We start from the raw sequence: 25,086 nt of genomic DNA, 5'->3' as shown, positions 1-25,086 counted from the left end.
AACACAGCCACAAAAACCTGTTTCCTTTTTCTTTTCCTCTTAGCCCTGCCCCCTTGACTCTGGGGCAAAAATCAGCAACCTCCACTTTGACCAGGTTCACCTGAGCTGGGGGCCTATTTTTTAGTAGTCAGAATTTGTGAATTAATTCCACACTTGAAACTTAGTTGCACTCAGCTCCTGCTGCTGGTATAGTCCCTTTCCTTTTCCCCTCTGGGAAGCGGCCTGCGGGGGAAGGGACACCAGCCACCGCAGCTTGGGGATCTCATGCTTCTGGCAGCGGGGGTGGGGGGGCTTTCAGTCAGTCCACCTGGTCCAGATTGGGGTACACTGTGTGTCTGGTCACTGATGCGGCCCCAGGAGGTGTTCTGTACTGTTCCTAGTTCTTTAGTAGCTGTTCTGGAGGACGAACTAAATTCCATACCTTGCTAAGCTGCCATCTTGGCACCTTCTCCCTGTAGGAAGATTTTTGATGACTGATGAATCTCTTTACTTGTGACTGGTTTGTTGAAATCTTCTATTTCTTCCTGAGTCAGGGTAGCTTGTTTGTCCCCAGGAATTTGTCCATTTCATCTAAGTTGTCTATGTTGTTGGCATATAGTTGTTCATAGTATCCTCTTATGATTTCTTTTATTTCTACAGAGTGTGTGATAACACATCCCTTCTCATTCCTGATTTTGGTTATTTGCATGCTCTTTTTTTCTTTGTCAGTCTTGCTAGTGGCCCATCAATGTTATCAATTTTCTCAAAGGACCAACTTTTGGTTTTAGTGATTCTTTCTATTGTTCTCCCATTCATTTATCTCTGCTTCAATCTTTCTTATTTCTCTTCTCCTATTTGCTTTGGGGTTAGTTTGCTGTTCTTTCTCAAGTTCCTCCAGGCTTGCTGTTATGTCCTTGATTTTCTCTTTCTTGTTCCTTAATATAGGCTTTTATGGCAATAAATTTCCCTCTCAGCACAGCCTTTGCCACATCCCATAAGTTCTGATAAGTTGTATTCTCATTTTCATTCATCTCCAGATAGCTACTGATTTCTCTAGCAATTTCTTCTTTGACCCACTGGTTGTTTAAGAGTGTGTTATTTAATTAACATATATTTGTGAATGTTTTCGTTCTTTGGTGGTTACTGAGATCCAGTTTCATACCACTGTGATCAGAGAAAGTGCTTTGAATAATTTCAATGTTTTTAAATTTATAAAGACCTGTTTTGTGCCCCAGCACATGATCTATCCTGGACAAAGTTCCATGAGCGCTAGAGAAGAATGTATATCCTTGTGCTTTGGGGTGCAATGACTTATCTATGTCTCTTGGGTCTAATTCATTTATGAAGTTATTTAACTTCTGTATTTCCTTGTTGATCTTCTGTTCTATCTATAGAGGAGAATAGTGTATTGAAGTCTTCTACTATTACTGTTGAAACATGTATTGCTCCCTTCAGTTTTACCAATGTCTGTCTCACGTGCTTTAATGCTCCTGGATTGGGAGCATGAGTATTTATGATTGTTATATCTTCTCGGTGAATCGACCCTTTAATTAGTATATAGTGTCCTTCTTTGTCTCTTATGATGTCTTGACATTTCAAGTCTATTTTGTCCAATATTACTATAGATACTCCTGCTTTCTTTTGGTTACACCTTGTATGGAAACTCTTTCCCACCTTTTCACTTTCAATCTACTTACAGGCACAAGTAAATTATGCCTGTAAACAGCATATAGCTGGATTACGTTTCTTAATACATTCTGCCAGTCTATCTTTTAATTGGTAAGTTTAGTCCGTTAGCATTCAAAGTTATTATGAAAAGGCATTTCTTGATTTCATCATCTTATCTTTTTGTCAGATCTATATATTCTTTTCCCTCCTTCTCTTTGTATTCTTTTAATTACCCTTAGTGGTACTATTCAATTCTGTGACCTCCTCCAGACCTCCCTCTCCTGTCTTTTTTCTTCAGCTGGCAGAACTCCTTTTAGGGCCAGTCTCTTGCTGACAAATTCTTCTTTGTCTTTGAAAACTTTACGTTCTACCTCAATTTTGAAGGAAAATTTGGCTGGGTACAGATCTCCTGGCTGGAAGTCTTTCTTTTTCAGGATCTTGAATAAATCATACCATTGCCTTCTTGCCCCCAGGGTTGAGTAGTCTGAACTCAGTCTTATTTGGTTTCCCTTGTATGTGGTAGATCGTTTTTCTCTTGCCACTTTCACGATTTTCTGCTTCTCCTCAACATCTGACAGACTGATTAGTATGTGCCTTGGGGAAGGCCTATTTGGATTTATTCTGTTTGGAGTTCATTGGGCTTCTTCAACTTGTGTATTATATCCTTTATCAGGGTTGGGAAGTTTTCCCCCATTATACCCTCAATTACTTTTCCTAGCCCTTTACTCCTCTCTTCTCCTTCTGGGACACCAATGACTCATATTTGTGTGCTTTGTTTTGTCTATCACTTCCCTGAGTTCCAATTAAATTTCTTTCTGTCTGTTTTGCCATTTGCTATTTTGAGTCTTCAAAATCAATTCTCCTGTCCTATCACTTATTCTTTCTTCTGTTTCTTTAAATCTCATGTTGTGTGCCTCTAGTATGTTTTTTATTTGGGCAACAGAATCTTTAATCTCTGTGATATCTGCTATTTTTCTATTTATTCTTTCAAATTTCTCTTTATGCCCTGCTCTTGTCTTCTTGGTCTTCTTTATGTTATTTGCTATACCACTTATTTTATTAAGTAGAGTTGTATGAACATTTTGACTAGTTGTTTCAACATCTGTGTCTCCTCTGGTGTTTTAATTTGGTCATTAGGCAGGGCTATATCTGTCTGCACTGTGGTATGCTTAGTGAGCTTCTGCTGTCTTTGTGGCATGTAAATATTTTGATCAATTTACTTCAGGAGTTGATTTCTTTCAGTAGTCTAAGGCCTTGTGTTTGCAGGATGGTTGTATAGCAGGGAGCAGGGCACGGGGTAGAGCACTCAGTACGGTAATTTGTTTTAGGGCAGGTCTGGGCACAGGTTGAGGATGTTACACTGATGCTTGTGAATGGGGCATCAAGTGGCCAGGGAGGATGTAACTGTGAGGGTGCACTGGTCTGGGGGGTGTAACCCTGGTGTGTGCTGGTCTAAGGCATAGGGCACTTTGTGTACATACATAGAGCTGTCACAGTAGGTCGGTGTTATGCCTTTGTGGATTGGGGGCAGATGTGACCCAGCTGCTTAGGTCAGCACTTTCTCAGAGCTGGGAAGTGAGGCTGAGGTCTGTGCGCATGTACGGTTCTAGAACTGCTGTAATGTGCAGTTCCCAGAAATGAATAACGTGATTGGGGACACGGGCGCATGCATGGGCCTGGGAGTGCCATAGAACGGATGTGCTGAGCTCAGTGAGGGTGGGGTGAGGCTGTGTGACACTATGGGCAGGGGATGGGGGTAGCCTAGGTATGGAGGTTAGTGCCCACAACCTTTATGTGCAGGCAACAGCTTGCAGGGAACAGGGAGGGGGAGATAGCACTCAGGAGGGGTGGAGGAGAGGTGGGTTGGGCTACACTTGGGGTGGGGGTGTGGGGCAGGTTCATGCACTGGGGATTGGTGGGGTGAGGGTGCCTGGAGCGTGGAGAATGGGAGCGGGTGATGGGGTTCAGGTGTGTGGGGTGTGGGGTGAGTAGCCGGTCACAGGGCTGCGCTGGTGAGGGTAATGCACCCAAGGAACACAGCCTGGTTTACTTCCTAGTCCCACACTCCTGTCCATGTACCCTCACAGGCTCTGCAGCTCCATGCCAGGCTCCAGCTTTCTGTCTCTCAGTTCCTCAGCCTCTGCAACGAGGGTTGCTGCATGTGGTGCAGAAGCCTCTCCCAGGTCAGCCACACTCCTGAATCGCCACCTCAGTCACCCTCCTGTCCCTTCTCTAACTTTTCTGTGGAGCAGGGCTAATCTCAAGCTACTCTAGTCAGCCATCTTCCCGGAAGTCCCTCTGCAATTATATATTTTAAAATATATAAAGGCTTACAGGAAATACACCAAAATGTAAAGTGCAATGAATTTTCTTCTTTATTCATTCCTATATTCTCCCAATTTTCCACAGTGGACAAAACAGCATGGTACTGGCATAAAGATGGATATACTGACCAATGGAATTGAACTGAATGTTCAGAAATAGACCCTCTCATCTATGGACAACTGAACTTTGATGAGGTGGTCAAGCCAACCTAACTGGGACAGAGGAGCCTCTTCAATAAATGGTGTTTGGAGAACTGGATATCCATATGCAAAAGAATGAAAGAGGATCCGTTATCTCACACCCTATACAAAAACCCCAAATGAGTCAAAAACCTAGTCATTAGATCTAAGACCATAAAACTTTCAGAAGAAAATGTACAGAAATATCTTAGAAGTCTTGTGATAAGAGGTGGTTTTCTAGACCTTATATCCAAAGCACAAGCAATGAAAAAAAATAGATAAATGGGATCTCCTCAAAATTAAACTCTTCTGTGCATCAAGGAGGTTTGTCAGGAAAGTTTAAAGGCAGCCTATGGAATGGGAGACAATATTTGGAAATGACATTATCAGATAAGGGTTTAATAATCAGAATAAATAAAGAGATACTACAACTCAACAACGAAAAGATAACCCAACTAAAAAATGGGCAAAAGACACGAAACAGATACTTTTCAGAAGAGAAAATACAAATGGCTAAAATGCATAGGAAAAGATGCTCAACTTCACTGACTATTAAAGAAATAGAATTCACACCACTAGAATGGTCATTATAAAAAAAAAAACAGAAAATGACAAGTGCTGGAGAGGATGTAAAAAAGAGGCACACTTATCCACTGTTGGTGGGAATGGAAAATGGTGCAACTGTGCTGGAAGGTAGTTTGGGGGGTTCCTCAGGAAGCCAAATATAGAATTGCCATATGAACCAGCAATCCCATTTCTAGAAACATATTCAGAGGAACTCAAGGCAAGGATACAAATAGACACCTGCACACCAATGTACATAGCAGCATTATTTACAATTGCCAAGAGATGGAAACAGCCCAAATGTCCATCAACAAATGAGTAGCTAAACAAACTATGGTATATACACACAATGGAATATTACACAGCTGTAAGACAGAATAAAGTCATGAAGTATGCAACAGTGTGAGTGAAACCTGAGGACACTGTACTGAGTGAAATTAGCCAGAAATAAAAAGACAAATACTGTACGGTTTCACTAACATGAACTAGCATTAATATGCACTTTGAGAGTTAAAGTTCAGGACACAGGTTATCAGGAGATAGAAAGGGTAGAGATTGGGCATTTAGTGATGAGAAGTACAGAATAGGCAACAGGACTAAATGTAAAACTTCAGAAATGGATAGCACAATTCTAACTGATAGTAGCTCAATAATGTAAGCACACTGAATGAAGCCGAATGTGAGTATGGTTGAGGGAGGAAGGGTGTGGACACATATGCCACCAGAAGAAAGATAAAGGATAAACACTGAGACAGTATAAATTAGGAATGCCAAGAATTATGATAGTGATTAAATGTTCAAATATAAGAATGTTTTTCCATGAGAGAAAGCAAATGACAACATTGCAAGGTGTTGAAAATGGGATGATAATGCAGGAAAAAAATACAATCAATGCAAACTAGAGTCTATAGTTAACAGTAACAATGTAATATGCTTTCAATGACTATAACAAGGCATTATGCCAAAACTAAATGTCAATAAGCAGGGGATCTGGGGAAGGGGCATGGGATTCCTTGTAGAAGAAAAGGAAATGTCTTTATATAGATTATGTGGTGAAGACATAGCTATGTGATTATACCAGCAATCATTGATTTTTCTTTTACCTAGGTCAGATTGTATGACGTATGGATAAAACTATTCAAAAATGAACACAGAGAAACTAGTGCTGCAGAAAATGTGGAGAGATACATCTATTCACTGTTGATAGGGAAGCTGAGAGGTGCAGTCCCTTAGAGGGCAGTGTGGTGGTTCCACAGGAGGCTGGGGGTGGGATTGCCATATCATCCTGAAACCCTGTTCCTCTGCAAATACCTGGAGGAACTCAGTGTGGACATGAACAGACATCTGCACCTGGTGTTTATGGCAGCAGTGTTTGCAGTATTCACAATCCACAACGAATGAGGTGGCCAAAGGTATAATGAGTCAAGAATGGAAGGAGAAACTATGATGCATACATACAATGGACTACTGAGTACAAGAAGGAATTACGTTGTGAGGCTGGGTGTATGAACCTTAAGGACAGTATTTTGAATGAAATGCTAGGAACAAAAAGACAGATATTATCATGCCTCAATCATATGGACTAATTATAATAGAAAAACTCGGTGAACTGAAGTTGAGAACATGGGTTATCAGACTGGGGCTTATTTTAAAGAGTCCTAGATCGTAAGCTCTTACAGCAGTCACATACATTCAGAGTTGTAACTGTTATTTCTAAATTCCGAGATACTGAGTTCTTTGTATATAACCTGGTCGTTCCCAGAAACTTCAGGTATCTATATGGCATCTAAGACTAAGAACTAAAACTCCAAAGCTATGAAAGTCAGGAGTCCCCCATATAGGAACTGTTTTAAAAGCTGAAAAAGTGATCAGACTTCTCAAAGGTGATGGTGGAATTATAAAGATAGGATTTAACAAATGAATATGAATACTGAATCATTAAATTTATCTCTTTTAGTCTCCAGTATCTTACAGCAGCTAGAAGTAAAAACCTAAAATCATGGAATTGTAACCCATGTTAAACTCTGAAATATGCTCTACAACTAACTGTGGTGCTATGCTTTGAAAAATATTGCTTTTTTGTATATATGTTATTTTTTCACCAAAAAAGAAGGAAAAAAAGGTGGACTGTGACGATAAAAAGTATTTAATTAAGCCTTTTAGCCTCCTGAAGGAAAAATGTGAGAGTATCATATGGTAGCCCATGACAAACTCTGGGATCTGACCTGTAACTATTTGTTCAAGAGTACTTGGAAAACTATTGCTTTTCTATTTCTTTGCTCTGTATATATGCTATACTATACAATAAAAAAGTTAAAAAAAAAAAAAAAGTGACAGCAGAGTTTTCTTGCCTGCCATGCTGGAGACTTGGGTTGGCTTTCTGGTGCCTGTCTATGCCAAAAAAAAAAAAAAAAAAAGATGAGACTTCGACTAGAGATACGAAGCTGATATGGATAAGGTAAAGGAGGTAAATGAGAATAGAGGATAAAGGATGTTATGTCCATATTTTAAAACTTCAACCTTCCATGTGAGATCAAAGAAAGAGATGTTTAGTTGCTACAGAATTTATATTTTGGATAGTGTGTCATCTAGTTTAATTTGTTTGATCAGTATATTTGAACACCATAATTACATAGAATCTTGAATAGATGTGAGAACTTGTTGGTTTACACAGGTTAATGTGATGCCCCAACACATCCCAGAGTAATCTGGCCAAAGAATAACAAATATTTGCAAAGTCCCCCTTGAGGGACTAGGGAGAAAGGAGGAAATATTAAATTTACCCATTTGGGGAACTTCTGATATTCTCACAAGCAGTGGGAACAACCAATTCAATAAGCTGAGCCTTCAATCTTGGGTTTTGCCCCTATGAAACCTATTCCTGCAAAGGAGAAGCTAAGCCTATTTACAATTTTGTCTGAGTCACCCTCAAAAAACTTCTTTTGTTGCTCAGTGTGGCCTCTCTAAGGCAACTCTGCAGGTGAAATAATTGCCCTCCTTTCTATGTGAGACATGACTCCCACAGGTGTAAATCTCCCTGGCAACGAGGGACAGGGCTCCTGGGATAAGCTGGGACCTAGAATCATGGGATTGGGAAAAACTTCTTGACAAAAGGGGGAGGAGAGAATTGAGACAAAATAAAGTTTCAGTGGCTGAGAGATTTCAAACAGAGTTGAGAGGTTATCCTGGAGGTTATTCTTATGTATAATATAGATATCCCTTTTTAGGTTATGGTGTATTGGAGTGGCTAGATGGAAGTACCTGAAATTGGTGAACTGCATTCCAGTAGACTTGATTCTTGAAGATGACTGTATAAGTATAAAGCTTTTACAATATGATCATGTGGCTGTGAAAACCTTATATCTGATGTTCCCTTTATCCAGGGTATAAAGAGGTGAGAAAAAAAAATATGGACAAAAGGTGGGAAAAACTGGGTAGATTGAAATACTAAATGATGGTGATGAACACACAGCTATGTGATGCTATTGTGAGCCACTGACTGTATACTTTCAATGGATGGTATGTGTATAAAGATACTTCAATAAAAATATTTTTTAAAATTTTATTTGGAAAGGTAAGGGGCCCCCTGAATAGCTAAAATCAACTTGAAAAAGAATGATGTTGAAGGACACTTTCCGACTTTAAAGCATATTACAATGCTAGAATGGTCAAAACAGCATAATACTGGCATAAAAATGGATATAATGATTAATGGAACTGAATTGAGAGTTCAAATATAGACCTGTACATTTATGGTCAATTGATTTTTTTTTTTTTTAATTTTAAAGTATGGTTTTATCAATACACTTTAAGCCAAGTGCCATTTCTATGCCACCTTTTTCTGGAAGAACAATGCCAAATATAAATAAGCAAAATTTGTAGTAGACAAATTGTGTGTATGTATGTGGTTGTTTCATTTATGCCAACTGTAACTACAAACTCACATCTTGAGTTTACAACCAATAGTAAGAAACAGTATCTTCTAAAATTTTCTTTAAGGCAGACCTTTTCAGAATGGTATGTGTTACTAACATGGTAAACGTAGTTTTAGCAAATTTAACTGTTTTGGTTTCTCAGTGACAATAATACGTGTAGTCAGAAGAGGCAACAAAATCCATCTATCTGGCCAACATTTTAAAAACACACATATATTACTGTATCAAAATACATTTTAACAGACCTAACATTAAAGCTTCAGTTTAGTGTCATTTGCATGAAAAATTTCTAATATACAATGCCCATTTAGAAAGAATTCCACACTGGGATTCCAATGCTTTCTATCAGAAATGCAGAAGTCCTTTTTTAATATGTCTGGCATTTTAACTCTGTTATGTTTTTCTTTCAAAGGTTTCCTAATTTTACTTTTGGATCATCATTTTTGTATGTGTTACTTATTTTCTTTAGTATATTGTCAAATAAGGCAGGTTATTATCTGTGTAAATAACCATATGGGCAAAGATAATAAACAAGGTGTTCTAACTCATTCATAGACGGTCAACTAAATGGTAAGAAACTGCAAGATAAGAACAGCATCCAGAACCTGCTACAAGGGGATAATTATTATAATTCCAGTGCCAAAAGGTTTTGGGTAGATAACTTTTGATTAAGTGGTGTTCTGGTACAAAGACATGAAAAGTTTTTCCAGATGTGCTAGTCTGAAAGGATTATGTACCCTAGAAAAGTCATGTTTTAATACTGACCCATCTCGTGGAGGCAGTCTCTTTTAGTCCCTATTCGGTATTATAGGTTGGAGACTTAAGTCATCCCCACGGAGATTAGGTTATCCCCACACCCAATTGTGAGTATTAACTTTTCATTACATGGAGATGTGATTCCACCCATTACAGGTGGGTACTGTTTAGTTCACTGGAACCCTTTAAAAGAGGAAACATTCTGGAGAGAGCCCCAGGGCCACACAGATCCCTGAGAGATGAGAGAGCCCATGGAGCGAGAAAGCTTTGGAGATGTAGAAGGAAACACTCATGGGGGAGCTTCATGAAACGAAAGCCTGGACAGAAAGCTAGCAGACATCACCATGTTCGCCATGTGCCTTTGCAGTTGAGAGAGAAACCCTAGACTCCACTGAGCTTCCTTGAGTGAAGGTAACTTCTTGTTGCTGCCTTAATTTGGACATTTGCTTTAATTTGGTCTCACAGCCTTAAAACTGTAAATCTGCAACTTAAAATTCCTCCTTTTAAAAGCTGTTCCATTTCTGGTATATTGCATTCTGGCAGCTAGCAAACTAGAACACCAGTGGTATCTCTGGACTCTCCTTGCGGTAGAACGAAGTTGTATGTACCCCAGAAAAGGTCATGTTCTTTTAATCCATTCCTGTGGGTGTACACATTTTGTGGTCAGGACCTTTTGGAGATATAAATGGTACAGCCATTGTAGAGGACAGTTTGGCAGTTCCCCAGGAAACTAAGTATAGTACTGCCACATGATCTAACAATCCCACAACTAGGTATACTTAGAAGAAATGAAAGTAGTAGAAGAACAGACATTTACACACCGATTTTCATAGTGACATTATTCACAATTGCCAAAAGATGGAAACAATCCTTGTATCCATCAACTGATGATGGGATAAACAAAATGTGGTATATACGTACAACAGAATATTATGTAGCTGTAAGAAGAAATGAAATCCGAATGCATGCAAAAACATGGATGAACCTTGAGGATATTATGTTGAGTGAAATAAGTCAGACACAAAAGGACAAATATTTTTTGATATCACTAATATCAACTCATGGAGTTAATATATCTATAATACAGGTAACCAGAAGACAGAATGAGGGTAAAAAATAGAAATGGATAGAGGTGATGGTAGCACATTATTGTGAGTGTAATTAACAATGCTGAATCATGTGTGTGTGTGACTACGGTTGAAAGGGGAAGTTTAGGGTAGTATATGTCACTAGAAGGAAAGCTTAGAGGATGAAATGGGATGGTGTAACATAGTGAACCCTGTTGTGGACAATGAAATGGTTGATAGTACAAACGTAAGAATGTTCACCCATGAACTAGAACAAATGTATATCATCATTACCAAGTATGAATAATATGGTGGTATATGGGAAAAAATACACCTAATGCAAACTATGTATTATACTTAACAGTAATATTATATTATTTTTCCATCAATTGTAACAAAGCTCCTACACCAATGCTAAATGTCAATAATAGGGGGGTATAAGGGATGTGGGGTTTTTCCTTTTGGAGCAATGAAAATGCCCTAAAATTGACTACATGAAAGCACAACTCCATGATTATGCTGAGAACCACTGACTGTATACTCTGGATGGACTGTATGGTGTGTGAATAAAACTACTTAAAAAAATAGTTCAGAGTGATTGAATAAAAAGTACATGAAGGTCAGTAAAAAGAATTAAGTTGAGATAGGTATGGCCCAGGCTTTGGAAAGCTTTGAAATCCATTTTAAGGAATTTGTAAATGGCAAAGAGCCAGCAGCATGGTTCCAGACACGTGGTAAATGCATATGCAGATGACTTTAATCCTTAACCCTAAATGACTGCAAAAGAATGAAAAATCTCAAGTGAAACTGCCAAGGTGAGTCCAGACAACCCATAGAAACATGAGATGATAAATAATTATTGTTTTAAGTTTCTTTCTTTTGGGGTGCTTTGTTTGGTAGCTATAGATAACCAGAACATAAACACTGCAGTGTAACAAATTAAATCACAGTCTCTGCCACAATTCCCATGAAGAGATCAGGCATATTGCCTCTCCCCTTGAATCTGGGGTGATCAGAGAGTCCTCTGACCAACTGGGTACAAGAGAAGTGTTACAGGGCCAGCTCGGATTTCCTGTCTTTAAAGAGGATCGACAGCTTCCACCTTGTCTCTTGGAGCACTGAGCCACTATGCAGGAAGTCTAACAACTCTGCTGGAGAGACTACAAGTAGAGGTCCAAAGGCTATGAGAGGGAAAAGGGATGAGTTGGACCCCAGTATGTGAGGCTGGGCCCATCAGAGCAGTCTGGTTGTCACCTGAATATCACTGAGTGGCCCCATCAAAATCACATGGAGCAGGGCAGGCCATGGTGACTCAGCAGGCAGTTTTCACCTGCCATGATGGAGACGCGGGTTTGCTTTCTGGTGCCTGCCCATGTTTAAAAAAAAATAAAAATCACATGGAGCAGAAGAATCGACTAGCCAAGTCTCGCCTAATTTCCTAATCTAATAAAGTTGTGAAATACAAATTTCAAGCTATTAAATTTTGGGGTAATTGTAATGCAGAAATAGATAATGGGACAAGTAGTTTCTCCAAATATATGTAATATTACAAATGATAAATTCTGAATATAAGTCATAAAGCAGAAAAATGCTAATCTAAATTACTGATAAAATGTTTTTCAAGCAACCATTCTAGAGGAAACACTGGATTACTTTTCTATTCTCTCTGTGAAAAACACCACAAAGCTCCTATCATATAAAGATATCAAAGAACAAGCTACTAAAAAAATATGAAAAAAGTATAGAGTTTGAAAAACACACCTTCCAGGGATTTCTACGTGGGAGCATCTGTTAATTTAGACTAATTTAGTCTTCTAATTTAAGATTACTCCCACTTATTAAAATATTTGTCACTTCAATTTCCTTACTCTTGTATACCAAATACACTGCCCTCTCACCCCCCTTTTCTTTGACAACACTTGGCTTTTTTGCGGGCAGGCACCAGGAATCGAAGCCGGGTCTCCGGCATGGCAGGCGAGAACACTGCCTGCTGAGCCACCATGGCCTGCCCAACACTTGGCTTTTTTATTGCAAAAGTTATCAATATAAAATATTCCTGCATTATACATTTTGTACTTTTGATCTTGGATTCAATTTTTCTGGTATAATTTATGTACAATAAAATACAGAATTCTAAGTACAAAGTTTGAAGAGTTGTGACATACACACTCCCATTCACCATCATAATAATCAAGATATAGAACATTTCTACCACCCTAAAAAGTTTCCTCATACCCCTTTAACAACTTTACTTTTACACCTCAATTTCTTTATTTTCTAACTCTGTTCTCTCTTGCATGCCTTATTAAAGCATGCTATCCATTCAAATATTGCTTAACAATTAATTTGACCTATTATTTGTCTTCTTCATTCTTTTAACATCTGATATTCTAGAACTGATCTCAGGAACATGAACATGAATCACAAATGTAATCATAGCAAACTGCTGATTATGAGATTCTGACTTCTTTAATTTACATTCTTAAGTTCAAAAAATCAGGTAAAGTGTTTATTCTGATAGTGCATCATCTTATAGTCAATTCCTACATACTTTTCACACACCAAATAATTCTTTCCCACTTCCTGAGCCTTTCGAGAAAAGTAGGTATAAAGGATTTTTTGTGATAGTAAGATTAGCTTCACATGCTCTGGCTTTTTAAAAACAAGTCCTATTTCTAGTAACTAAGATATATAGTGGACAAACCAGACTATGAAAAGAAGTTTTCCTCCAAATAAGTACAGGATTTTCACTGAAAATTAATATGCTGTCATATTTTATCAATTCTATATGCATATTTCTTCACATTTTAACATTTCTGATTAGGGATATCTTTCAATTGATTGCAAATTATGGTCTAAATGGCAGTATTTTTCTTTCCAGTGGGAGATAAAAAAAGATTTATCCTCAAGGTCCACTGCACCTTAGATTTGATAAAATATTATATCATTTAACAGTATAATAATCCTTTGTTAATTACACAAAAATACACAAGTTTTCCAGATAGATTTTCTTCTGTTTAAGGAACAGTCAAAAACTTCAAAGAGTTTTTATTAACGGAAAAAGTCAAAGCAAACAATTTATGATTCACAGACATTTAATTAACTTTCTGTAACAACTGAGTTCAGTTTGTCTGAAGAAGTTTCTAATTAGACTACATTCACTTGTTTAATCCTTATCTGGGTTAATAAACTTTATGCTTTCTTTTGCCAGAGACTGAGAGGTTAAAAATTTATGTCACTGGTCAAAAGACACTAGGACAGAGAATTTGAATTGAGTAACACAAACAGAATATCATTATCAGAAAAAATGAAGACACTGCCTTGTTGCTGATAAATTCTTAGCACATAATTAGCAAAGAAGACATTCACTACTACTCACTATACTGACCAGTTTACTAAAAGGTACCTACCTTAGAACATTCCAAAAAAATTAGTTGTTTTTAAGTCCTAAAACCCAGAGAAGCCAGCCTCTCCAAGAACAAAATGAAAAAATTAGAACGGGCATAGCCCAAATATCCCTAAAGATTGGGAGAAGGATCAAAGGAGGAGGAGGAGTTATAACGAGAAGATAGGAGAAAATAGTTATGTCTAAGAATTACTTCTGGATATGGTGTCTCTCTCTCTCTCTCGGACCAGGGATGAGACTGGTCCTAACACCATGGGATCAACATGCCATCCTGACCAAAAGGGGGGAAAGAAGTGTAATAAATAAGGTATCAGTGGCTGACAGAGTTCAAATAGAGTCATGAGACTACTCTGGAGGTCACTCCTACACAAGCTGCAGTTAGACATTGCTACCTGTCATAACTTGCCAAACCCTGACCAAAACCATTCCTGTCAATCCTAAAGAATACCTAGGGTGTTATGTAAGATTCTAGAAAGGTTTCATGCACTAGGGTGACTTTCCAGAAACCTACAACCTCCAGATGGGTCCTTGGACCAGATAAGTCCTGAAATGCAGAGGGCCCAGCTTCTCCAGAACATCAACTAGTTCCACCCCCCATTCTATATTATCAACAGTCCCTTCCAACACGAAAAAGTTAGAACAGGCATAGCCTAAATACCCCTAAAGAGTGAAAGATCAAAGGTGATAGTGGAATTATACAGAAAAGTTAGGGTTTAACAATGAGTATGAGTGCTGAATCATTATACTGATATTTCTTTTAGTTTCCAGTACGTTAGAGCAGCTAAGTAGTAAAAACCTAAAATTATGGAACTGTAACCCATACCAAACTCTGAAATCTGGTCTACAACTAACTGTTGTGATACACTTTGAAATTTATTGCTCTTTTCTATATGTTATTTTTCACAAAAAAAGAAAAAAGAGAGGGCAGGCCACAGTGGCTCAGTAGGCAGAGTTCTCGCCTGCCATGCCGGAGACCTGGGTTCGATTCCCGGTGCCTGATTATGAAAAAAAAAAAGAGTCAATTGTGATGATAAAACAAAAACAAAAATAGAAAAAACTAAGGGGTTCCCACTTGAGAAAAGCCAAAGTCTAAGAATAGCCCACTAAGCCCTATAAAATCTGCACCTGACATCATCTCTCCGACTAATATACTATTCCTTTTGGCCCACTGCAGTCTCACCAATATGGTCCTTTTTGTCCCTTGAACACACTGGCATACTCCTATCTCAGGAGTCTTTGCACTTCCTACTACCCCTGCCTGGAACACATCTATCTGCATGGCTCATTCCTTCATTTCCTTCAAGTCGTTATCAAGTGTTGCCTTCTCTGTAAGTTTTTCCTGGACACTACCTAAAACTGCAACTAAACCAACCTAAAATTGCAATTCAACCTCCTTTCCAAACAAACTCTTTATTTTCTCATAGCACTTATACACCATCCAATATATTTTACTTATTTTTTTTAACTGTTTTTTGTTTGTTTGTTTGGCACACACAGGCAGGCTCTGGTAATCAAACCCGGGTCTCCAGCATGGCAGGTAAGAATTCTGCCACTGAGCCACTGTTGCACCACCTTACTTATTTTTTTTGAATGTTTCTTCCTGAGTAGAATGTCAGCTCCTTAAGGACACAGATTTTGTCTATTTTGTTTATTGCTATTTTTAAATTTATATTTGTCTATTTTGTATAGTCCCAATGGTGGCCCTCAACAAATATTTATTGAATGGTAGGGAACAAGGGTAGGTAAGAAAGAAAGATAGTAACCTTAACTGGGCTAAGAAACTGTTTTCAGATAATTGCAGTACAATCACTGAAAATTCTATGAGACAGACAAAAGTAAATTCCATTATAAACTCAAGAATTCAGGCCAAATTATATACCTATCCAACTCCTAGACCACCATAATTCTGGAAGTCCAGCTTTGAAATCTGTTCTATAACAACTTGGTAAAGTGTACTTGGAAATTTATTGCTTTTTTGTATATATGTTATATTTCACAATAAAAAACATTAAAAATTCAGTTTATCTTTTGCCAGAAAAGCAAATATATAGATGGATATTTGCCCTGTTTTCGATTACTTATGTATGCCCTTGGCAATCAAATCAATGGCTGATTATATATACAATTTCAAGAAATTGGCACTTGCAACTACAAATTTCTTCTCACTTACCACACCAGAAACAACAAAACATTACTACACAAGGTCACACTTCATCTGTATTACTAACACATACCAATGTGTCTACCAATCTGTTTCCTGGATATCAAAGCTAACACTCTTTGTAAAACAAATGTCTAATTTCACTCTCGAGGCAATCTACTAACAGGCATTTACTTCATAAACTTTTTTCAATGGACTTACATGTAAACAACTGTGCTAGGTATTATGGAGGATATAAAGGGACCAAGAAACCCTGCCTTCAAGAAAAGTATCTGTAGGAATACAGTAACATTTATGTAATAAAATACAAACATCCCCACCCACATATCCAAATCTACCAACTTATAACATTTTGCCATATTTGCCATATAATTCTATCTGATCTATTTATTTTCTAAACACTTGAGTAGGTTGTAGGATGTACACATCATGCTCTTTGAACACTTCCTACTTCCATGTATTTTCCTTTTCCAAGTGACTACCTCATTAGTGCAGCATTATTTGTTGATTTTTTTGGGGGGAGGGAAGTGCATGAGTTGGGTCTTCCGCATGGTAGGTGAGAATTCTACCACTGAACTATCCTTGGCACCCCCTACATAATCTTATAGTTATAAGATTATAAGATTATAGCTCATAGCCTATAATTCAATTTTTTTCATGTCCCAGTAATATCCTTTTGGGTATTTTCTCCTCCATGGTTAGATCTAGCCTAGGATCATGTATTGCTTTAGTACAACCTTTTTATTGTACTGTTCTTTTTTAACCGTGGAACCATATAACATGAACTTTCCCATCTCAACCATCCCCAAGCATCCACTACATTGGGATTAATCATGTGCACAATGTTGCGCTATGCTTGCCAATGTGTTTCCAGAACTTTCCTATCATCCTCAACAGAAACCCTGCACCTCTTTCCTCTCCTTCCCACCCCACCATTAATGTGTACCCTACTTTCTATCTCTATGAATTTGCATATTCTAGCTATTTAACATAAAAGAAATAATTTATCTCTTTCTTTTTGTCTGACTTACTTCACCCAACATGACATCTTTAAGGTTCATCCATGTAGTAGCATATATCAGGACTTCATTCCTTTTTAGGGATGAATAATATTCCATTGTACGTATATATTACATTTTATTTATCTATTCATCTGCTGACGGACCTGTGATGAATAGGTCTTTTGGCTATTGTGAATAATGCTGCTATGAAAACTGGTGCACAGTATTTGTTCAAATCCCTGCTTTCAGTTCTTGTGTGTATAAATGTAGAAATGGGATTGCCAACTCAGATGGTAGCTCTGTGTTTAATTTTTCTAGGTACCACAACACTGTTTTTCACTGCAGTTGCACTATTTTACATTCCCGCCAACAATGAACAGGAGGACCTCGTTTTAAACAAACGCAACACAAGTGAATTCAGATACATGCCAGGCAATTTTTAAAAGGCACCAAAAGAGAACTAAGATTAAAAAAAAATATTTCTATGATTAATTTTGTTTACTAATGTGACTAGAGTGTTTGCCTTATTTATAAAAAATGTTGGGTAGGTATGTTTATATAAGAAATACTTATGGGCGGGCCACGGTGGCTCAGCAGGTAAGAGTGCTTGCCTGTCATGCCCGAGGACCCGTGTTCGATTCCCGGTGACAGCCCATGTAAAAAAAAAAAAAAAGAAATAAATACTTATAACGAGATTCGCTATTAAATGCAATTTTCAACTTACGTGAAGGTCTTGGAATATACTAGCCGGATAAAATGAGGTGGTACTGTACTAAGATTCCCATTTCTCAACCTCACTAGCACATGATAATTTGTTTTTTTTAAAATAGCCACTTTAGTGGGTGTGAGGTAGTATCTCATTGTGGTTCTCCTTGCTTTTTCGCCATATCTGGCTTGCAAAAATTCTCATGCTCAAGATCAATGTGACCATCAACTTCTTTTACTTTTACATTTGAGCAGTTGAGTGTGGCTAGAGAAAAGTCACATAATTGTTTGGACTGGCCCATACAAATTAATGGTCTCTGAACCATGTTAGGTTCTTAAAATACTCAACAGTCCCGAACTGGTGGTCTGCTCCACTCCCCTTTTTTAATCCCTTCAGCAACTTTTCCAAACTTGTAGCACCTCAACCTTCAACAACATTTCTAACCCCTCTCAACCCATATTCAAGAAATAAATGGCTAGTAGCCATTCTACCCTGAGACCCATCAACAACTTTCTACAAATTTAGCCTCACTGCCCCTTCCACCTGGTGCTTGATTTCCTATCTGCTCTATGACCTGCTTAATCTACTGTTTTTCAAGTTTGGCTTTCATCCTGCAAAACCTTCACGTAACAACTACCTAATTTCCAAATCAATACCTTTCAGTCTTCTTGACCTCTCCTTGGTATTTTGCCTTGAAGATCATTCCGACTGCTCTCTCCCTAAAATTCTCTTCTCTCAACTTTTTGGAGTAATCTTCTCCTCTCTTTCCCCCTCCTATCTTTCTTAGCCTTGTCAGTTAGTTCTCTGTTTCCCCTTTATCCTTATGTCAGTTTTCTCTGGGTGCTACCTAGCCTTGGCAATCTCAGCCACTCTTGATTACAGTTCCTAAATTTGTATCAACAACTCAACTCTTTTGTTTTAAATTCCCAATCAGACTTTCAAGTCACTACCTCGACTAACCCAACTGTATTTAATCACTTATTAAACAACTGTTTGAGTGGCTTCAATGTGCCAAGAACAGTCCTAGGTGCTAGGAATACAGCACTGAAGAGATACAAATCTCATCCTTACTACTCTTACATTCTAGCTGGTTGTGTGGTGTTATATACCTCTTAGACCTTTTAAAGTCAACATATCTGAAATCAAATTCATTTTACCCTCTTAACCCTGATCTTTTCTCTCCTCTATTCCTTATTTTCTACTTCTCCCCTGCCTAGTCTATGTTCTTATTCATTCACTATGCTCTGCTAATTCTACGTCCGAACGTTTATTTGCTGGGTTCCCTCCTTCATCTTCACTTCCAATCCCTTAGCTACGGCTTCATCATTTTTCACCTGGACTGTCACAATAACCTTTAAGTGGTTTCTGCTTATTGAAAGGAAGCATCAATCCACCCTCCACATTAGAATAAACTTCCAGAATGCTATTTTCATTTGGGCATGTCTTTCTGAGTTTAAGACCCCTCAGGGGTTCCCACTGCCTGAAGTCTTCATCATTACGTGCTTTACAATTTATCTGTAGTACCCATATCTACCTTCGCAAGTCCAGCTCCCAGTAAGAACAGGTGCTCCAGGAAGAACCAAATTACCAAATTTGCTGACAAGCCCTTCCTTCTTCACTCCCTTTCCTGAGAGCCTAAAAATCTCCTGATCAAAGTTGAAGACTTAGTTTTTTTGTTTTGTTTTGTTTTTTGGTGCATGGTCCCGGAATCGAATCCAGGTCTCCAGCACAGAAGGTGAGCATTATACCACTCACCCACCCATGCACCCTAAGGCTTGGTTTTTATACATACAGTTCTATAATGGAAAACTTCAGTGGATTAAAATTCAACTGAAAATTTCTCAGGCCATCTCTCTCTAAGCCAAGTTAGCAGGTGAACTCACTGTCCTCCCAATTATGTGGGACATGACTCCCAGGGGTGTCAATCTCCCTGGCAACATGCAGCAGAAATCCTGTGGTGAGTTGAGACCTGGGATCAAGGGATTGAGAAAGCCTTCTTGACCAAAAGGGGCAAAAGAGAAATGAGACAAAATAAAGTTTCAGTGACTGAGAGATTTCAAACAGAGTTGAGAGGTTATCCCAGAGGTTATTCTTACGCATTATATAAATATCCCTTTGTAGTTCATGGGTGTATTGGAGTGGTTGGAGGTAAGTACCTGAAACTGCTGAGCAGTGTTCCAGTAGCCTTGATTCTTGAAGATGACTGTACAACGATATTTTTACAATGTGACTGTGTGATTATGAAAACCTTGTGTCTGATGCTTTTATCCAGGGTATGAACAGATGAGTTAAAAAAAAAGGATAATAAATAAACAATAGGGGGGATAAGGGGTAAGATAAACTGGGGAGACTGAAATACTAGTGGGCAATGAGAGGGAGGGGTAAGCAGTATGGGATGAATTTTATCTTTTTATTTCTTTTTCTGGAGTGATGCAATGTTCTAAAAATGTATTCATCATATGGTGATGAATACACAACCATATGATGATATTGTGAGCCACTGATTGTCAGCATATATGGACATTGTCAGCATATATGGACTATATGTCTGTGAAGATCTGTCAATAAAAATACATATATATAAAAATTCTCAGGCCAAGTCTGTATAAATGATAAAGTGTCTGAATCAGTGTTATTGTGCTTTTATTTTTAAAAATAAAGTTCAGAGCTTAGCTCATTTAGGTGGTAATGCTTAATGCATAATGCTTAAGAGCTGAGGCCCTAGACTAGACTACTTGTGTTTGACTCCAGCTCATACTGGCTGTACGGCCTTAGACAAGTTACCTAATTTCTCTGAACTTAAATTTTCCTTCCCAAAGTAGAAAAAATACTAGCAGCTATCTCATAAGGATCTGAGAATTGAGTTAACAAATGGAAAGTTCCTGGCATGCAGTAAACACTATGTTAAGTGTGTAGCTATTATTATGTTTTCACAATTACCCCTTCCCCCATAGTTAAACACTCCCTCCTTTGTATTTCCATAGCAGTCTATAACAGGGTATTGTAACGGTCTCCCTCCTGAGGGTCTCAAGAAGTCTTGTTCATAGGCAACACAGTCACATTTTCATCTGAGATAACTATCAATAAATGTGTATTTTTTTCAAGCTGAATGCTGTACAGGTACAAAAGAAAATGCAAACATTTTGGCCAAGTCTTGAGAGAGAAGTCAGATTTTAAGGGAAAGAAAAGGTGAGAGGAAAAAAAAAGCTAAAATACTGAAACAGCATGTATAAAGTAGACGAAAGGCAGACCATGGTGGCTCAGCAGGCAGAGTTCTCCCCTGCCATGCCCAAGTCCCGGGTTCAATTCCCGATGCCTGCCCATGCAGGAAAAAAAAAAGTGGACGAAGTGCAGAAGTGCTTAGGCAATGACAACTAGGCAATGACAAGTAGTGCAGGGTGTTCCAGGGGAACAAACTGAGAAATGAAGCAACCAGAAAGAGTATTACATGGCTAAATGCTAGTCTAAGGTGTGTCTGGACCTTATTCCAAAGGAAAAGGATCTATGTTAGTCCTTCTGACTACTGATGCTAAATGATTTAATCATTCTAGGTAACTAGAAATAATGTCTAGTTATTTCTGGACTGGAAAGTAAAGACCGGAAATAAGAAACCAACAACGGGTACTACTATAACCCAGGTAAGAAGTAGGAGACCCTTAATTGGAGCCATGCAAATTAAAATGAGGGAAACATAAAAGCAACATTTTGGAGGTGAAATGAACTGGCCTCAGTGGCTGTTGTGATGTAGGGATGAAGGATATGACTCAGAGATTTCTTGCCTGTGCAAATGGAAAATGATGCCATTACTGAAGATAAGAAATACAGATAATACAGATAAGGATAGGAGTTCAGAAGATAATTCTCTAAAATAATTCTTGAAAACAATAAACATTATTTAAAATTAAAATAAAATGCTAAGAAAGAATAATGACATCCATTGGCATATACTGGTCTTGTTTGACAAGCACATCAGAGCAAAATGGTCCAGTTTCAAATGCTTATTTATTTACTAAATAATAGTTACAGTACTTCATTTTGGAAAGAAAAAAAACAAAACAAAACCCTACTGTGTAGAGGTATGGCTGAAGAGATCAAAAAGTATCCAATAATTTTTAATACTGCATAATTTTAAAGCTTCTTTTTAAAATTTCTCACAAAACAGTACTTTCTTAAACTCTAAGTAAAACTAAATCAGATTCTGTTCTGACCCAAATATCATGATTAAAATTTAAGGCTGCCTAAATATTTATTTAAAAATACCGACTCTAATTTTGTTTATTCACCAGTTTGCATAAAATGCTTGCATTATTATTTTTGATTCTGTGATGTCCCTTCTGCAATTCAAATCAAATATGTACTTCATGTTTTTTTTCTATCAAGACTCTTAAGAGGTGGAAGAAGATAATCTAAACTAAAAGTGCAATGCCTAAAAATTCTCATTATACAATCTAGTTATATCAGGACAAACACAATATAAGGAAATTTAAACAGGCCAGATATTTCTGTTCTTGAAATGAGGATGTCATAGGATAACATTGTGCAGTAGTAAACAAACTTCAGGGCACAACAGAATCTACTTGGCGTTTCTTTAAGGAGAGTATCTACCCTTCTCCCATCCCAAGAGATTCTGACTTGGTAGGTCCGGGCACCCGGAAAGGTCTTGTTTGTTTTGGATTTGTTTTAAAAACACCCCTAAGTAATTCTGCTGCAAATATTTCAAGCCCACATTTGGAGAAACAAAGTCACAGGCTCTGAAGTCAGAGAATTGTGGTTTAAAATTCAGCTCTCCCACTCACTGGCTGTGTGACCTAAGATTAATTACGCAGCTTCTCTGAGGTTCAGATTTTTCATGTAAAAGGAAGGTACTAAAAGCTTTATAGGGATGATGAGAGGATAAAATAAAAGTGTTTATACAATGCTTAGCACAACACCTAGCTATAATTATTATTATTATGATTCATCCAGTTCTACAGGACAAAGCAAGGAAGAACTGGACATGTATACACATTCATTATGACATTCCCAAAGCTTTCTAACTCATGGCAATGCTTTTTCCATTTTCATATTAAAATTTCCTCAACAGTATCCTACAAGAACGTCCTGGTCAGGCATGCTCTTTGTCTCCCTCTTCCTTTAATTTTGCAATACATGTAAAAAGTTTCTGACACATTATTTAAGTGCTTCCAGTTAGTTCTATAAGCAAAACTTATCAAAGGCATAAAAACATGAACAAAAATATTCATCAGAAAATCCTTGCTTTACTTTCCATATTATCAATATACTCAAAAAATTATTTTTACTGCACATTAGTCAGATTTTATAATAAAGCAAATCCTGTTCGCTTTTCCTGGTAGACCACAAAAAGACACAAAGCTGTTATCTAAATAAAGAAGTTCAGTTTTAAAAAAATCAGAGTGTTAATTGCACTATAAGCAATTCATCTTATTTCATTAAATAACTGCTGGTTTCTCCAATTTTAAAGCTTAAAATACAATTTATAAATGGTCGTCTAGCTCCATGGTCTTATCCCAGAAGATACATACACACAGTTTCAGTCACTCACACATACATGTTGTTTTCAAATTCATTACAAACGAAAATTTTTAGGAACTAAAAATTCTAAACGGTGATTTTCTGGAAGCAGGGAAATTTAAAGAAATTAATTCAACATGCATAAAACAAAAGTATGTAGACATCCTCTACATCTTTCTTACCTGAAAGCCTTATAAAGGTCATAAATCTCATTAAAAACAGTAATATCCTACATTAGTATTTTATCTCTTAACAAAAATCCACAGAAGCTTTCTCATCACCTAAAAGGGTAAGTGAAAGCAAAATGGGAAACTAAAGTGTAGGCTGTTAAAATGTGAAGGAAGCATGGAGCCTTGCTGAGCGGCAATGATCATATATCAACATTTTTCAAGTGTTCACTTGTACCAGGCTCTATACAGATTACTCCTCAGCCAACACAAATGGGGGGGGGGGGAGAGGGAGAAATTGGAACCCTGAAGGTCCTTTCTGAAGTGTAAGGCAACTCCCCTCAAAACCAAGGAATCTTTCAAACGCTCTATTTTTCGGATGTTGGAGAAAGTACAAAACACCATGGAACACCAGCGTTTTGCAAAACCTCCTAGGATACTGCAGAAGAGTTAAGATTCGCCGACTGTAGACATCCTTGCAATAGGGTAATTTAGAATTAGCCTGTACTGTACCTGTTTTTAGAGGGACAGAGGGTGAGGAGTGGGCTCGAGAGGTCCATATGAGGAAAAAATTAAGGGCGCAGCCAGGAATATCTGATAACGGGTTTTCAGGCCCCCAAAAAGGCGGGGATGGGGGCGTAGGAGCTCTGGCCCCATCTTCACTTTCCAACTGCACCCCGACTGGGTCGGGGAAAAGGTCCGCCGGGACCGCCGAGGACGCGGAAGCGGCCGCTGGTCCCCGCGAAAGCGAACGGAGCGGACCCGAGGGAGGAAGGGCGGCAGGAGGGCGGGGCGCGGCTGCGGCGAGGAAATCGAAAGGAGAACGGCAGAGAGAATTTGCCTCGAGGCCTGGGATCCCTACCCTTACCACACCCGACGCCAAGGCGGGGAGAAAGGGTCCCGCAAGTGAAAAGAAGACACAACTTACTCCGCGGTCCTCCTCGGAGAGGAAGTCGGGGCCGTCGTCCAGGCCTTCCTGCGGGTCAGCGGGGCCCGGCGCGCCGGAAGAGAGGGTGGGGTGGGGGAAACACAAAGGGAGACATTAATGCCAGGCGGGACCTACCCCTGCGCCCACCCCGCGCCCACCGCCCCCACCGCGCGCCCGGGGCTCGGCGCCGCGGAGAACACGCACCATCATGGCTGCTCTGAGGCCAGGGCCAGCGCAGGCGCGCACCTCTCCGCGGGCCGGAGGGAGCGGGCAGCAGAGGGAGGAGGCGGGGCAGGATGGGCGGGGCCTCAGAGCAGCCCCGCCCCGCCTTGGCGCTTGGGGTCGGGGGTCCACTAGCAAAGAAGGCAGTGGACTGAGAGGCCCTCGCCCGAGATGGAAACACCCAAGCTCAGGGAGTGCGCGAAGGCCCAGAACCACGTGACTCGGAGCAGTTACCTACTGGCCGGCTCTGACCCTGGGCCACCCTCGGGAACTGTCCAATTCCTTAGCCCTGAGGATTTTGAGCGAGAACCCTGAACGAGAAACCAAGCAGGCATTCTTCAGAAAACCACAATAGATCTTCTAGTCTTTGTAGTTGCCACGCGACAGTTAATCACAATTAATAGCGTTTTTGCCCATGGAAGTTAAGGGAACCAAGGGCCCTCACACAGTCAGCAGTCAGGGGCTGTAATCAAGCTTTTAACTGCTGATG

General features: G+C 38.9%; 1 protein-coding gene across 1 annotated transcript in view; it reads right to left on the bottom strand.

Moving 5' to 3' along the window:
* The window catches only part of SNX6 (sorting nexin 6), a 73,981-nt gene extending 49,186 nt beyond the window's left edge, over nt 1-24,795 (bottom strand). The window contains exons 1-2 of the mRNA XM_077126970.1: nt 24,579-24,795; nt 24,375-24,422 (exon numbers count right to left, since the gene is read on the bottom strand). Coding sequence (XP_076983085.1) covers nt 24,375-24,422; nt 24,579-24,584 — 54 coding nt within the window. The 5' untranslated portion in view covers nt 24,585-24,795. The remainder of the gene's footprint in view (nt 1-24,374; nt 24,423-24,578) is intronic.
* Between the last annotated feature and the right edge of the window lie 291 nt (nt 24,796-25,086).

The sequence above is a fragment of the Tamandua tetradactyla genome, chromosome 14 (genome assembly GCF_023851605.1).
Source record: "Tamandua tetradactyla isolate mTamTet1 chromosome 14, mTamTet1.pri, whole genome shotgun sequence".
In the NCBI taxonomy this organism is placed as follows: Eukaryota; Metazoa; Chordata; class Mammalia; order Pilosa; family Myrmecophagidae; genus Tamandua; species Tamandua tetradactyla.
The sequence above is the reverse complement of the archived record's forward strand: the minus strand, read 5'-3'. Positions and strand labels throughout refer to the sequence as shown.